This window comes from Erpetoichthys calabaricus, chromosome 6, assembly GCF_900747795.2.
Source record: "Erpetoichthys calabaricus chromosome 6, fErpCal1.3, whole genome shotgun sequence".
Classification (NCBI taxonomy): Eukaryota; Metazoa; Chordata; class Cladistia; order Polypteriformes; family Polypteridae; genus Erpetoichthys; species Erpetoichthys calabaricus.
Window position 1 is genome coordinate 204,280,265 of NC_041399.2, and position 16,184 is coordinate 204,296,448.

Consider the following 16,184-nt stretch of genomic DNA (forward strand, 5'->3'; position numbering starts at 1 on the left):
TAGTAATGTTCACTTTACTTGCTCAGTTCAGTTCCCTGAGATGACCACATATACAAAACTAACTACATATTGCATGGTTCAGGTTTTTCTATTATGTTTCACTAACAACTAGGGCTGTCAACTAAATCAAAAAACAATGTAAAAATATTCAAATTAAAAATAAGTAAATATGCAAATATAGTCAAACTTAGGTTAACGCTTCTGGGTGTTACATATACAGTACATCTGCATGTGCTTTGTTTGTTTTTTTTAATTATTACAGTGGTAATAGAAGAACCTGCAAGAACATATATTAACAGCAAAAAAAAAATCCCAGTAGTATTCCGGTATCTGTTATTTAAATATAACAAACATCAAAATCCTGATCAGCTGCACCCTAACAAAAGGGAAGCATCAACACCACCATCTTGCTTTTAGTCTAATGCTAAAACTTAGCCTGCTGGGCAGGAAAGCATTCTCTCTCACCCCAGTCACTCATTTGTCCTACACCCTCACAAAAAGTGCTTTCTCCAGGGCTTCACTCCTGCCCTGCAGCAAGAAATGTCACAACAGGTTTGTAGCAAGGGACATTAGCTGAATGCTACAAACACGATGCATGCAGCAACACGGTCTAAAAAGTTTCATGCATTGCAGAAGCACCACAACGAGAAGAAAAAAATATATACAAATATTAATAACAATGTAGCAAAGTGTGGTGCCAGTGTGTGTGGCACATAATTATTTAGGTTATTGAAATCAGAATAATAAGTTTAATGTCACTGTGGTCTGTGCAGACATTTTAAATCTGTTTTTTCTTTTCTTTTTACATGCACAACTGAGCCAGATTTAGTACAAAGGAGCTCAGCATTCAGAATTGCTAGGCCAAGCATAGGACAAGATAGACAAAGATGGCTGGGGGAACGTGCAGTCAACCTGAAGAAAGATGTATACTATTTTTCATCTGTTAAGAGTCAGCATAAGATCTTCTTTCCTTGTTTGGAATTGGACTATTTGCCTACATGGGGGCCTGCACGTGGAAAAAACAGTATAAAAGACTTGGACAGCAGCCAAACACCTCGAAGCCGACGGACGGATGAGAGATATCGTCATCTAGTCCTGAAGACCCTTCCAGCGCAGTGTCAAAAATGTCAGACTGTAAACATCGAGATCCCACCTTGGTAATGTCTTGCTATGGCTTCCCGTCTATAATGCCGCGTAAATCGTCATTAAAGAAAGCTAAATTATTTTCTCTTATGTGACTTCTTACCGCTGTATCATTATGGGAGGGATATCGCCTTTTAATATTATAGCTATATAGTTTTGGGTACTTAAAACGCCACAATTGCAAAATAACTTATTCCAACCAGGGAGCTAGCACTCCCTAGAGGAAAACAGCTATATTTTATGACAGCTAGGAAGGCTCGCTCTCCTGACAAGGATCTGAATACAGGTCAGTTTAGTAAGACCACTACAGGGTTATAAATAACAAGCAAAGTAAAAGAGCAGGCAAGAGTCAGGCAGGTCAAAGACAGAGGAGAGGAGGAGGGGTTAGGAGCAGGCGCGGATACAGCACATTGCCGCACCCCACCACATGACAAACCAACACAGGATCCCAAATTAGGACCTGAGTGCAGCCATGCGATGGGTGACACCTCAGCACCACACTAGTTCAGATGGAGTGGAACAGTGTGACGTTTTTTTATGGTGGCTGGAGTGCCAATTCTGCCACCAACCTCCAAGTTTTTCCCTGCAGGTTTGAGGGCCTACATGCAGGGCTGGATGCAGATTAACGTCCTACCCAGGACGGAGCAATTACAGGTTAAGGGCCTTGCTCAAGGGCCCAACAGAGCAGAGTCACTTTTGGCATTTACAGGCTCCAACGGGCAGCAGCAGGGTTTTGTATTGTAACACTCAGAATAAAAAACAGTCAGCACCTGTGGACTCTCACGGAAAAGCAGCCCTTGTGTGACTTGCAGGATCATCTCAGCATGAAGACAGAATCTGCAGAACCTGATTACTATGGGCACGCAGCAATGGTTTAATAAAGGTGCTCTGAGTATTATTAAATACACCTCTTTGTTTCAGGCATCATGTATAAAACAGCAGTCATTAAAGACAGACTTTTTGTGGGACACAACGTGTTGGATGATACTAATAAAGCTCTTTAACAGAGTATTGGAATAGAGGAAAAAAAACACAAATCTACATTGTGAAGGGGTCTGGCTGCAAGTTTTACTAATGAAGATAACAAGCTAACCATTCAAAATTATCAAAAGGCTGATCGTGGAAGAGCAAAACCAGACCTATAAAATACTGCAGCTTTATACAACTTGTCTGGAGTAACTCAATGCCAAAATTCATGTGAGTAAAACAACAGTTCTGTTACAATCAAATACCAGCTTGTAGCTTCGAGACTGTTTTTAAAAAAATCTGAATTGTATTTGAATAGCAGCGTTCAATCTGATATCCCTAATGCAGACAACCAGGAGTGTGCAATATGTAATGTCTATGATAATACCTTAACTGCTGAAATTATCAAGCATATTACTCACTTTGCAAAAAAACAATCAAAAACACGCCCTGAAAGTCCACACATTCACTGTCTAATGTAACCTAACAGGACAGACTGCTGTGTGTGTGTGTGCACGGACAGCGCACCACAAGTGAAGCTAGTGTAGCTGAGTAAGCAAACAGTGCCGGGGATTAACAGCCCCGCAATAAACATCATTAGATTTAATTGTATGACATTGATCGTCCTTAGCCTGGAGGTGCTCTGGCTTGGAAAAGATTGATGTTGCTCAAAAGACGGTAATCTGCAAACTATATTGGAAATCGTTTGCTGTTAAAGACAGCTTGACAACCAACTTGTTTCACCATCTGCAAAGTGAAATTTAAAGATTCCCGCCTCCTCACTCCACTCCATCCCACCGCTATGGCCGCAGAAGCTGCAGCAGGTGGTGACCAAGGGATGGAGCAAAAAAGAAAAAAAGTCATTTTAACAGCTAAAAAAAAAAAAAAAACAGGAATTCAGAGAAGAAGAGTCTCTGCACACTGCCATATAAAAAGAAATCAAAGCTACTTGATGATACTGGAGGTGAACTGTGATGTAAACCCACCTGAGTGGTGGATAACACAAGAAGTACATTTCCCCAAATTGGGGAAACTTGCAAAAAAGTATCTGCACATCCCCGCCTCAAGCAGCCCTTCTGAGGGGGCTTTCAGCAACAGAGGAAATGTTGTAACAGATAACTGTGCGGCTCTGAGGCCTGATGCTATGGACAGACTGGTGTTCCTGTCATACAAGTTTCTTCAATAGCATTTTACAATTGTTTTACTTTTTTCTGACTAGGGGGTTTTGTCCTCTGCTCGCTTCACTCGCAATCCCCTTTCCCCCCCGTCAGCATTACGCGCCATTGTGAAGAGGGGGGCTGAATACACCCCAATGCCACGCAGTCGCTCCTCTGAAACCCCTCTTAAGACGGTGATACATTGGGAAACAAATAACAGTTGTTTTGTATACCTCCTCTTTGCTCGATCAGCTGCTGAATTGCTGCTGTTGCCGTGCCGCGTGATCTACATTACGTTTGGTGCTTCGAACATTTAAAAGTCTGTACAGCAGCTGTCCTTTTGTCTCGCTGCCTTGTCTCTATTTTCCCCAGACATCCTCAAACACTATTCGATCTCTTTCCGCTGTTCCGTTATTTCACTGAGTAATATTTTCCATTTGTTTGCGCTAATGCGATCTTTACTCTCACTTTTTTGAGATGTTCGAATTTTCCTACTTCCATTATCTCTAACCTACTCTGAAAGTGTATCACAGGACTTGCTTCCAAAGGTTGTAAGTATGACGTGATTTGACCGTCTCGCAGGAAGTGAAAGTGTCTCTCTGTCTCTCTTCAAAAGATCATGTCTCCTCACAGGAAAAAAGTCTCATCTCGTCGCAAAATTTTTTTTATTATAGAGAGATATCTTTGTGCAATATTGGGCAGAACTTCAAGTAAGTAATTTGTTTAAAAATATTGAAGGTTTGGGTTTTTTGTATCTTTGTGCAATAGGAGACTAAATACTGTGCAGTATTTGACAGATCACCATAGCACAGTATGTTAGATTTTTGTTCTTGCTTGTATGCTGCACAATTCACCTTTCAGCAGAGCAGTTTATATTAATCCAGACTAATGCTCATGCCCTGTATTTCAATTACAATTAGTTTTTTTTATTCCCTTTGGATTCATATCTTGATTACATTAAGGGTAAGTGTGTTTAAAATGCTCTCATTATAACAGTTTTGTTGGTCTTAGAGTGAATTTTTTGTGTAAACCCTGTGGGCCACATTGAAATGGTTTACTCACACTTGAACTGTCTGACCTCAGTAATACTTTGACTGGTGATTTTAATGTTTTTGTGTTATTTTACTTCAGTTTTAAGTAAATAAATAAGACCCATTTTCCTTAACTGTTGTTTCCATTAATCTCATTAGTAAGCTACAATTAATATCCTATTATCAAGACCAAACTAGATCAATACAAATTTTGCAAACACGTTTTTAAATGATGGAAAATATCACTTGATTATTGTTATCATCAAAGTCCCAAGAAAATATCAGGATATATCTTTTGCCAATATCATTAACCCCTATGTCAACCTCATTTTCACTCCGATTATACATTTAAGGGTTGCTTTGGTGTCATGCTGAGTGGGACAGTGACCCTGAATCTAAACCAGGTCAATTTATAATCACAACTTACCAGTAAGTATTACTAGTCAAATGTAGACTTAAAACTTTGAATCCTCTGTATTAGGGTAGTGTTACATTTTCAACAAACTTTTAGTAGTATTACATACTAGTATTTTAGTAGTATTACATTTTCAACAAGACTTTTTAAATAGTTAATAAATGGTGGTATAATGTATTGGGAAAGAGAGTTAACAATTGTCATTCATAGATTTGTGAACTGCAGAGAAACAGTTAAATAGCACTGATGTAATTCTTACTGCAAGGCTATTCATCAGAAATAATATACTCGTTTTCGTCTTGATGTTAAACCTTTTCGGCTCTGGATTTTCTGTTATTATGGGAAAAATTATTTCGCGAGATATTCTATATTTGGGGTGTCTAGGAAGCTCAAAATTGAAAAAAAAAAAATATATCACTATTATTATACAATAGCTACCAAATACTTAACTCTCCTTGAGGAAATAAAATTGAAAGTGGAGCTACTTACTATGTGGTGCACACAGTCCAGAAGCATCCACTTTCATTTCCGTGTTTCGCGGACTGTATGCGCTAATAACAGCATGCTCAGTTCAAACAGCTGCAAACGTACCTGCGCTTTACAAAAATGGCTGCATATATATGTACTAGTAATAGAATGTTAGGGCTAAAAGGGTTAAAATTTTTAGTTTAGCTGTTAATCCTTAAAAAGGGACCCAATTCCATAATAGTACAGGAAGTAGTTCAAGGATAAATTTCACAGAAAAGGTTTGATGTGCATTATGTGTAAAAGAAATAGTTTTCAAATAGTTTTTGTGAAAATGTGTCACAAAGAGTACTTTATATTATGGAAACGCATCTTGTGCGTATTTTTTGTTTGAAATTGGAACGTAATCACGCATTTGGAAGTCAGAGATGTGCACAAGCTGATAACTATGATGCCAGAAGCCAAGAACAGCCACTCTCATAGTTCATGACACACCCCCACCCCCCCCCCACCATGTTTTAGGTGTGCTCAGGTAGCCCCTCTGTATGATTTAATATGAATGTTACATTGGTCATTAATTGAGAGATGCAGTGCATCAGTGAAACACACTACTGAAGCCCAGTTCATAATGGAGGGTGATTTAAAGAACGCAGTGCTTCATGTTTGTTTGATGAGCACACGCAACCTCTTTGTATTCAAGTCCCCATCTCTGCACAGGGGCACCCAGCATCTCAGAAAGGGTATTATCACACATTTGGCTCAAACACTGTGTGTCTATAGGCCCATTAACTGTCCATGTCAGTCTAATTAACTTCTTCTATCAGTCTTCATTTATGTAGGTTTATGTTATTGCAACATAATTTTCAATTGCAAGCAAAAAAAAAAATAATCAAAAAATCAGTTCTGAATGCACGATTACATTTTTCAGATCTTTGCACCCTAAGACTGAAATACATATTTTTCTTTTTTTTAAAACTGCTGGTGAAAGTGCCTCTAGATGGAATGTAGTAGTCAAACTCATGATAATCATAACGTCCTCTCCTATAATTGTATGTGTATTTTGTGTAACTTGCGCTAGAAGTGAGCCATTCATTTTTCTATGCTAACATGGCCTATTTCACATGTTACAAGTCTACCTTCACTGTTCACATGCTCGTTTTTATATATGGTAATACATTATACACGTACTTGATTTCAGCAAGGTTTTGCACAGCTTTCTGTCACTGTTTTGCTTAATATGCTCCAAAACCAGACTACATTTAGCACTTTTCTCAGGTATTGAAGCCAGCACAGCAAAGCAACTGAATTTCCTGAAGCAATTTTAAATTAATCATATAATTGATGTGATTAGTCAGTTTAACTCTTTGAGGGTTAAATATGTTTTCCAAAAAACAGTTTTACTGAAAAGCACACAAAGATCAATAGCTTCACACATAAATCAATCTTTTGCTGTGTTCTGTGGCTGCCAGTTTGCCATCTCTTGTGGCTCAAACTGATCCTGGGTGGCACGACAGCTGTCAGGAATACACAGCAGCAGCAGACTGTCAGGATATCTTTGTGTGGTTGGGGGGGGGGGGCGGTATGAGAGGTCGTGGTCGCAGTGCAACACAATCTGGTTTGTACCTTTTGTCATTGTAGGTGGCAATTCTCCAAGGTGAACATTGTCACAGGCGCATCAGCTACCCAAAAGTGCTCAGTGCCACAATCAGCGGCCATCGGTATCTCACTTTCATTTTCAATCTTGATCTTCAGATCCCTTGCATCAAAAACAGAGTCCCACAAGTCAGCGATAATATGCAAAATGTCATCCATGGGGCGTTCACTTCGATCTCTCGCCAGATGTCGATGCTATTTTTACCGTTGTTTGCTCTTCACTACTCATGCAGGGAATCTTGGTCAAACCAACAAAGGTAACTTTCCTTTTAAAAAACAGAGTTGAGCTAAAATGTAATGGCGAGTTTTGTCACCGTTTACAGTTGATTACCACCCTCAGCCAATCCTGTTGACAAAAGTCGACATCCGCCCCGAAAGAGTTAAGCTCTTCAAGCAAGTTAATCATTAATATTCCTAGTCTTAAGTCACACTGGCACATACAGCATTTTAAATATAATGTAACAGAAAGCAATCTCAAGGAAAATCTGCCCAAGTCTATAAAAAGTCTGTACAAGAAATACACCTAGGACAGAATGCCATTCACACTCGAACACATTCTCATATTTCTTTAAATTGGGCCTGTTTATAAAATACACACTAAAATAAAATGCACCAAATGCTATATTTTTTAGACTGTAGAAAAAAAATATATTGTTTTAGCAGAGGTACCATACATTGATATGGGGTGAACACACAAATTGTCCACACATTTTTTTCATCCTGCAAAAAAATAAAGGGAATCCAAGAGTTGAAGGATGACATAACATGCAACTTCCCAAAAAAAAAAAATCTCAAAAAAGTAAAAAATTAATTTACCTGTACAAAACTGTCAATAAACTTAAAAATAATTTGGAAGGAAAAACAAAAATTGGAATGGGATACTTGAGAGTTAAGAATTAATGAGAAGGGCAATTAAAGGCAGCAATGTGCTTCTGATTTAAGATGTTATTTAAAAAGAAAGCCAGCATGCACCAGTGTACATGAAAGGCGGCCTTGTAAATGTCTTTACTTTGTAATGGGACATGGGCTGGGACGCTTGAAGACAATGAAACAGCAGTGTCTATTCTAAAGGCATCTATCCCCAAGCTATAAAATTCTTAACATTACTCTTACCTAGTAATAATTACACCCTTTTTAAACACAGTGCCAATTATCTTTTTTCTTACACAAAAAATTAGGAACGCAATGTAAAAATGACAAATTAATATTCAATTAATGGTGTCTCCTCTGAACTATTGTTATTATTACAAAAAATGGCTGCATAATGCAACTTTTAAAATGCGTTGCATTTCCAAATCCTAACAGTCGTAATGTGCGGAAGGTATTTCTCCCCCACCAACACCTTTCTGCAAAAAAATGAGATAAAAGATTAATCTAAGCTTACTAAGACAGAACCTGCACATTGCATGGTCTTTCCACTCACTGCCTAATGGTTCAAACACTCCTTAGTCAAGGCCTTCAAAAAGAATCTAACTGCCAACTGGTAAGAGCAAAGAAAATTTTTAAATAAATGCTGACAATTTTTCAATTCTACATTTGGACTGTAATACTGACCTCATTAAATTGATTACCTGTCATTTCAACCACTTTTTAACTACTAGGTGAAAGAAAAAGCAGCAAAACCCCACAAAATAGTAATATAAGGTGTGGACACTAGAGGGCACTGTCACTCCTCAAAGCCAAAACACAGACACTGAGGACACAAGTTAAAAGCACCAACAGCTCCTTTAATGTTCTCAAACTCTTTCCAAGCCTTTCCATCACCACTGCCACACGTAAATATAGCACACTGTAATTCTGTTTCTCCCTCTTTCTTCCTCCTCCGCTACTCCCAGCAAGCTTTGTCCACCATCCACCAGACTCTGGCTCACCGACTGGGTTTAAGGCAGTCATTTTTATATAGGCCAACCCAGAAGTACTTCTCCCTTCCACTGACGTGGCCTGTCAGCACTTCCGGATTAGGCGAAAACCTTGACTCGCATAAGTCCTCCTCAGCACCCCCTGGTGGCACCCAACAGGGCTGAGATAAAGAACTCAAAGTCCCATATTACCCTGCGGGAATCTGAGGAACCGCTGCAATCTCGGGGAGCTACCATCTAGCATCTCGAGGGAGGCAGTGCCTTAAAGAAGCTGCCTTCCCACCTCCTTCCATATCCTGGGCGTCCTAGCTGGGTTGGGCTGCCGGCTGTCACTTACTAAGGAAATACAGAAGATTAGTACAGAAGCTTAAACCTGACTGAGTATTATCTGGAAGTTTTTATAGATCACACTCCAAAATTTAGCAACATTCTGAACAGTGAGCTATTATTATATTACATGACAAGCAGAAGAAGCTGAATTATAATGGTGCAGGATTAAGTATTAATGTTACGCAGAAAACAGACAAATCAATTTGCAATTTTAGGAGAAACAATCATTACAAACGAAAGGTCAACCTGTGACAACATCCTTGTGGTGATTCAGATATCACATTTGCTGCACTCTCTTTGTATAAGATTATCAAAAATGAAAAATGAGACTCAATAGGACACATTTCAGAAGGTCACCCAAGACTTCACTGCTGAAGGAGAATCTTAGCAAAAACTGTAAGCCAGCATTTTCTGATATTAGTTGCACTGGAGAATTTAGATGGAAGGTGGATGACTATAGCACTAAAAGCTAGTCAGAACTTTGCCACATTACCCAAAAAGTCCCTGAACACACAACTTATGCTGCTGTTGAGAAAGGTTCTGACTCCCACCATAAGTGTTTTCTTTTTGACTTACTATCTTATCAAAAGACAGTATAGTCATAGCATAGTCTTATGTTAGTTTTTGTCCAGTACTGGTACAGGGCCGAAACATTTACTGCACTTTATAATTTAAGACCATTTATGTGACTTTTCCAGTTATAGCCTTCATTTACATAATCCTAATGAGTAAGAGACACTCGACAGAATGGTCCCATCAAATCAGCTGCGTAATGTGACGTACCAAGTGACTCACTCCAACCAGTCTGTGACTCACTCCGATAAAATGCAAGGACGTTTGATTTTATCTTTAGTCGTAGGGATTGGGTCTATGTGCATGACAGCTGGCAAACAATGAATGGTCATCCAAAAGTACAATTCATATACTGTAGCAATGAGGAATAAGGAATGCGGGTGTTTTGGACCTCACAAACAAAAGAGGATCTCATCTCTCTAATATCTCACTATACATGTTGCCAGATGGAGTCGGTGCTACACGAAGGATTAACAAGTTATTGGCTGTCACAAAAAGGTGCGAGTATTGACTGCACTGGAAGGTTGGTCCAGTGACAAAAGCCGCAACTGCGGTTGGCAATTCTGTTATACCCCATATGTGACACTGTCTCTACATTAAACATCAAGCCCGACGAGTGACAATGTCATGAAGCAAGCTTTTTGATGTTTTATTTTACATCTTGAACGTTTTTCTTTTTAGAAGAACTGGTTTATGTGTTTTTCTTGCACAAAATAAGATGTTTAAATAATTGAATTTAAGAAATTAACTGAATAGCCTAGTGCAGGGGTTGCCAACTCGGTGAGTCACGGTGAGGACCACCGTGACTGCAATTTTTCATTCTAACCCTTTTCTTAATTAGTGACCCAATTAAATTGCTTTGACGTTATTTTAATTGACTTGCTCTTGAAGACTTAGACCCCTTTAATGGTTTCTTTTTCCTTAAATGGCCAGCAAACAATGAGATACAAAATGAACCACAACATGACCAGCAATCTCTGTCCATCATACAATATCTAAGAATAAGGAAAGATGAAGGTCTCAGGAATGCTGATCTGCTCAGGTCCACAAAACATTTGAGCAGAGCTCTTAGAAAAAAGAAAAATTTCAGAAATGTCTGCTGTTACACCATGAGAGCAGCAACAAGCCATGGAATTAATTAATTAATGAGAATCTGCGCCTAATTAAGCAACTGGTTGGTATGAAATTGGTTGGAGTTTGAGGCCCTGACTTGGTCGGTCTTCTGTTGGCTCACTCACTTCACGTTTCATTTTTGTTTGGGTGCCATTTAAAGAAATAAATTAAGTAATTCAGAGGAACAATGAAGAAATTCAGGGGAACAAATCTCTAAACAAGGCAACTAAAATTAATTCAAAAGAAATTAAGTAGCAGCAAAATCAGGTCATTAATTAAGGGTAAGAATTAAAACCTGTAGCCACAGTGGTCCTCCAGGACCGGAGTTGGCGACCCCTGGCCTACTGCATTGAGGTACCTTTTTTTTTTTTTTTTTAACATTTTTTTAACAAAAACGTATTGTTGGATCCTACAGATCCAAATTTTTAAATTGTTAAAATGCATGTAAACTTCATATACAACGAGGCCTGGTATGCTGTGCTTGGCTAAACAGTACATTCAGCATATGCAAAAAAGCATCAGGGCAACACTGTCAGAAAATTACATTGACTAATACTTATGAATGTTATTACAGAAAAAAAATTATATATATATATATATATTATAGTGCAATTACAGGTTTTCCATGATTCTTTATTAACATGATAAAGCAACAGATGGTTTATAACAGATGCATACCACTATTAGCCTGCATAATTCTACTATGAGTTGGCATAAACATACGAAAGCAAAAACTTGGACTGTAGTAACCTTTCACCTGATGATCAGGCTCAACTGCTCTGTCACAAGCAAGACTTCAGCCAAAGGGCACTGTGAACATCACGGCTTGCAAAATCTCTTGATAAATGAGACTACAATGTTGTAATCTTCACAACAGATGACTGAGTTATAATAAATGTATTACATACTTTTGAAACATTTGCTCAAAAATCATCCTGACTGGAAAAAAAAAAAAAAAAACTTTGCTCTACTGAAGCACAGCATTTACATCCACAAAACAGACAAATCAAAATAAAATTTGAAGTTCATATATAAAATATATATCAGCAAAGTGGTACAACAAGTAGTATTAGTGCTTCTCAGTAAATGTGCTGTTGTTCAGTTCACAGTCAGGGTGCCCCCTTAATGATATTTACATGTCATCCTGGAGTTTTAGACAGCACTATTGTCTCCAGTGACTTTTTCAAAAAATAAGCAATATTATTATATCAAGATAAAGAACATCCCTCTCACAAGTACAGTTCTATCTATTGCGGTGTGTATTTGGCTTTTTATAGAAGCTAGATATCTAGAGACAGACGCAACAGAATGACGAAAAAGAAAAAAAACCTTCAGACTTGGCAGTCCCAGTGAGGCACCATGCAGGCGTATTACCATTGCTATACAGAAGCCCATATTGTTTCTTGAAACACTTCTGCTGAATAATTTGTTGGGTGAAAGTCCTAAGTGTAAGTGTATCAGAGAGGGGATGTGCAGAAATTTGTTCATAATGGCACTTAGTTTGGTTTCCATTCACTCTTTTACTAAAACCTCCAGGGGGTCCATAATGCATCCAATAAATGAGCCCGCCCTTTTAATTAGCTTACTGATTAGGTGAACTTCTCTTTATAGTGATGCTACCTGCCCAGCACACAACAGCACAGAAAACTGCACTGGCCACCAAGCAGTTTCACGGATGTTACTACCTACATTAAAGGAACACAGTTAAGGAAAAAAAGAGTCTGCTGTGCCCTTTCTTACATAGTTATTCTGTGTTATGAGACCACTCTAGCTTGTTATTAATGTGGACCCCCAAGTATTTGTTACAGTGCACCACCTCCACTCCCTGAATGGTGACTGAACACAGAGGCTCTGTGGTATAGCAGAAGTTAATTACCAGTTCTTTGGTTCTGCATAGTTTCCATTTTCAGTGTAAATGAAGATTGTAAACTGACCAAGTGTGAGGGCATGTGGCTACGTTATCTGCAATTAAATATCATCAAAGGCACGATTTTTGTTTGGTGAAAATTGCTGTTAGAAAAGGGCTCTCAGTCATTATTTAGTTTTAATTGTATGACAGATTAGACTGGATAGATTGCTTTTTCTTTATTCCCAGTGAAAAAAATGGCTTTTTACAGAAGCTATTCAAATAACCAAATAGAAAAATATATGTATATCCACACTATGGTATGAAGACACACCAGGGGGACTAAAAACAAAGAAAACCTTTGACTCTGCAGTCATAGTGAGGCATTATACAGGTTTATTGAGAGACTTCTTCTGAATAATTTGCCAGCTTAAAGTCCTCATTGTTGGTGTGTCAGGGAGAGGATGTGCAGCATTGTTCATAACAGCACTTGGATCTGTTTTAATTCTGGCCATCTCTACTACCTCCAGAGGGTCGTGTGTGTCCCATAACTAAGCCTGCCCTTTTAATTAGGTTGTTGATTTGGTGGGTCTCTCTTGAAAAAAATGTTACCAGCCCAGCACACCACAGAGCAGAAAATTGCACTGGCCATCAAGGAGCTGTAGAAGATGTGCAGGATGTCACAACCACATTGAAGGAACACAGTCTCCTAAGAAAAAAAGACCCTGCTCTGCCCTTTCTTGTATAGTTACAAGACCAGTCAAGCCTGTCATTGATATGGACCCTCAAGCACTTGTAGCAGTACACAGTTTGTACATTCACTCCCTGAATAGTGACTGGACAAAGAGGCTCTTTGGTAGTATTAATGTCTTATTAATAAATACAAATACTTTTTATTTTTATAGCACCTTGCCTGTGCTCAAGGAAATATGTGTTTCTTAAAATTTGTATTAACCGATTATTAAACTAACATGTTTACTGTAACATTATTAAAAACTATATGATTAGAACCATATTACTATTAGTTAAACTCTTTTCAGTGATGGTTTAGCTTTCCATATGTAAACAATTTTATACTCTACATATGGGAGCGACTCAGAATTATGTATTATTGTGCACTTGTTATTGAAAAATAGTTATGTTTGATTTTCAAGACAGGTCAAGAAAACTGAAGCACTACGACTATATGTTGTCAGTGAGGGTCTCTTTTAACCTTAACACTTTACCAGCGACAGGGTGAATCCCAGTACCCCATATTTTCAGTCAAGAGTTGGTAATATTCTAAGATAAGCAAAATTCCATCAATTCATCCGTTTTTCGACACTATTATTATGGATCGTGGACAAATTACATATAGGGTACTTTAACTCAACACGTATGAGTTAAACTACAATTCGCTATCCTGTGTTACTAAAACAAAGGAAAATTTGCGACATGACTGCTACCTGCAGTGAAAGGTTCAGGTGATTTCGTTATACTTATATCTACTTTTTACACAATTACAGGTATTTAAAATTTTGTTCAACACAAAAGTTATTTCCGCAGATGGTAAATTGTTCATCCATAACACATGTCAGTTATAACAAACGTGTATAATTACTGTAATAATAATTTCCATTAAAAATAAGAATGCGCTGTCTGATTTTGCAGGTAATTCGCATCGGGTCACAGGTAACAAAGAAAGCACCGTCACTTCTTTGGAATGGCTTATCCAAAGATAAAAACTGGACAAGTTTTATCCAAAGCCAAGCCTTTCCCGGAAGGTGTTTGCTTACTCAAAGGCCTCGAGACACCCAAACAAGGCCTCGTCCTTTGTACTGTCAACTATCAAATACGTGTAAGGGGACAAATTACACTCCTACCTGGACTTTCCCACACCGCTCTCTCCAATTATTAAAATTTTCAAAGTAGTCAGGACGTCTTCATCCATATTTTTCCCCTTGTTTACCTCTGTTTCTCTTGCTTGAAAATGATGTACTAGGTTTCTTACTGCTTGCCCCTATCCGGAGCTGCGCTACAGCACAACGCCGCAACTGCCGATGACGTGGACAACTCCGCCCGCTCACAATGTAACTTTCTATTGGTCCAATTCTCGTGACGTCACGGCTTTGCACACTCGAAAAGAAAAAGAATTGAGCAGAATTGATTAGAATTAAGAAAGATGTGATGCTGTTAACTAACGGAATTTTATAGAAAAGAAACAGCCTATTAATCAAGCACAGCATACTTCACGAATAATATTTACCGAATATTAAAAATACCACAGATATGATTTTAGCTCACTAACCATTCTAATAAAGACAATGTGTACCGCTCAGTATTTTGACTCAAATGTTAAGGCGATTCGCCACAACCCTGTGAGGAACAAAATAAACAAAAAATAGAGAAAGGGACAGAAGTGGTGTCTCCATGACTAATCAGTGAGGACAGCGGTCCACAGCCAGACTGAAAAGGAAAAGCAGGGAAGAGGATAAAGTGGCCACCAGATAGCCATTCACCCAAACTTGGTGTCTTGATGATTGATGTTGAAATCAGAGTTGATCCGTTAAACCTCAACTTCGAGAGTTCAAATAGACTTAGGTTATAGAAACAAGACTTCCATGAATCAACAGAGACAGAACAAGGGGATTCCATCTACAGGCCAGAGCAAGTTTGGCAGCAATGGTATCCAGAGATGACAACCACTGCTGGATTGGGCCGAGATGGGAGTGGAAAAGTCCAGGAGAAGGAAAAAATATGGTGAGAAAGGAATCTGGATAGAGAGGATTAAAGAGAGGGAATCTGAAATAGCCAGCCAACAACATATAACAGTGGGGCAGACCCAAAACTTGTGGAGTAACATTCCGGGGACATTTAAGGAGCAGAAGCAACAAGAGGGTGTCAGTGGATAAACCCATAGCAAAACGTTTACACGGAGTGGATGTCATCAGACCCTCTTCTTCTGCTAGAAAGCTTAGTTCAATTTTTGGTTATTCCTTTTCTTATTCTACCTGCATAAATCACATTAGGAAACTTTCTTACTTCTACCTGCTTAAATCACATTAAGAAACTTTCTTACTTCTGTCTTCATAATATATCCCATGTCCCTTTGGAATCTTTAATCACAGCTCCAGATGATTCAAAATACTTACTGCAAGAGTCCTTACAAAGACCTGCAACAGCGAGCACATAACAGCCATCTTGCTCCACCTTCACTGAGTTCCTTTGCCTTACAGAATTGAATATAGAATTAGATTAAATTAGATAAACTAAAAAAACATGGATACAGACTCACAGAACAAACAATAAAGCCAGATGTCAGTCAATCAATCAATAAAAATAAACTTAGACTGAGCTTTCTCCTCAGTTGATGAGCCAGAATGGTGTTAAAAGCACTGGAAAAGTAAAGGAACATGATCCTGACTGTGGTGTGGGCTTTGTCCAAGTGGGAGTTAGCACTGTGGAGCACGTAGATCAGAGCATCCTCCACACCTAGATGTGTCTGACAGGCAAACTGCAGAGGATCCAGATTTTCTGAAACTCGATGTTGTAGCTATTTTAGAACTAGCCTCTCCTGTGGTGCTGAGGTGTCACCCGTTGCATGCCTGCACTCAGGTCCTAATCTAAGATCCTGAGTTGGTTTGTCATGTGGTA

General features: G+C 38.6%; 1 protein-coding gene across 1 annotated transcript in view; it reads right to left on the reverse strand.

Annotated features, from left to right (window-relative positions):
* rab18a (RAB18A, member RAS oncogene family) overlaps positions 1-14,597 on the reverse strand; it is a 32,601-nt gene extending 18,004 nt beyond the window's left edge. Inside the window, exon 1 of the mRNA XM_028804350.2 lies at positions 14,414-14,597. Within this exon, the coding sequence (XP_028660183.1) occupies positions 14,414-14,481 (68 nt within the window). The 5' untranslated portion in view covers positions 14,482-14,597. The remainder of the gene's footprint in view (positions 1-14,413) is intronic.
* Between the last annotated feature and the right edge of the window lie 1,587 nt (positions 14,598-16,184).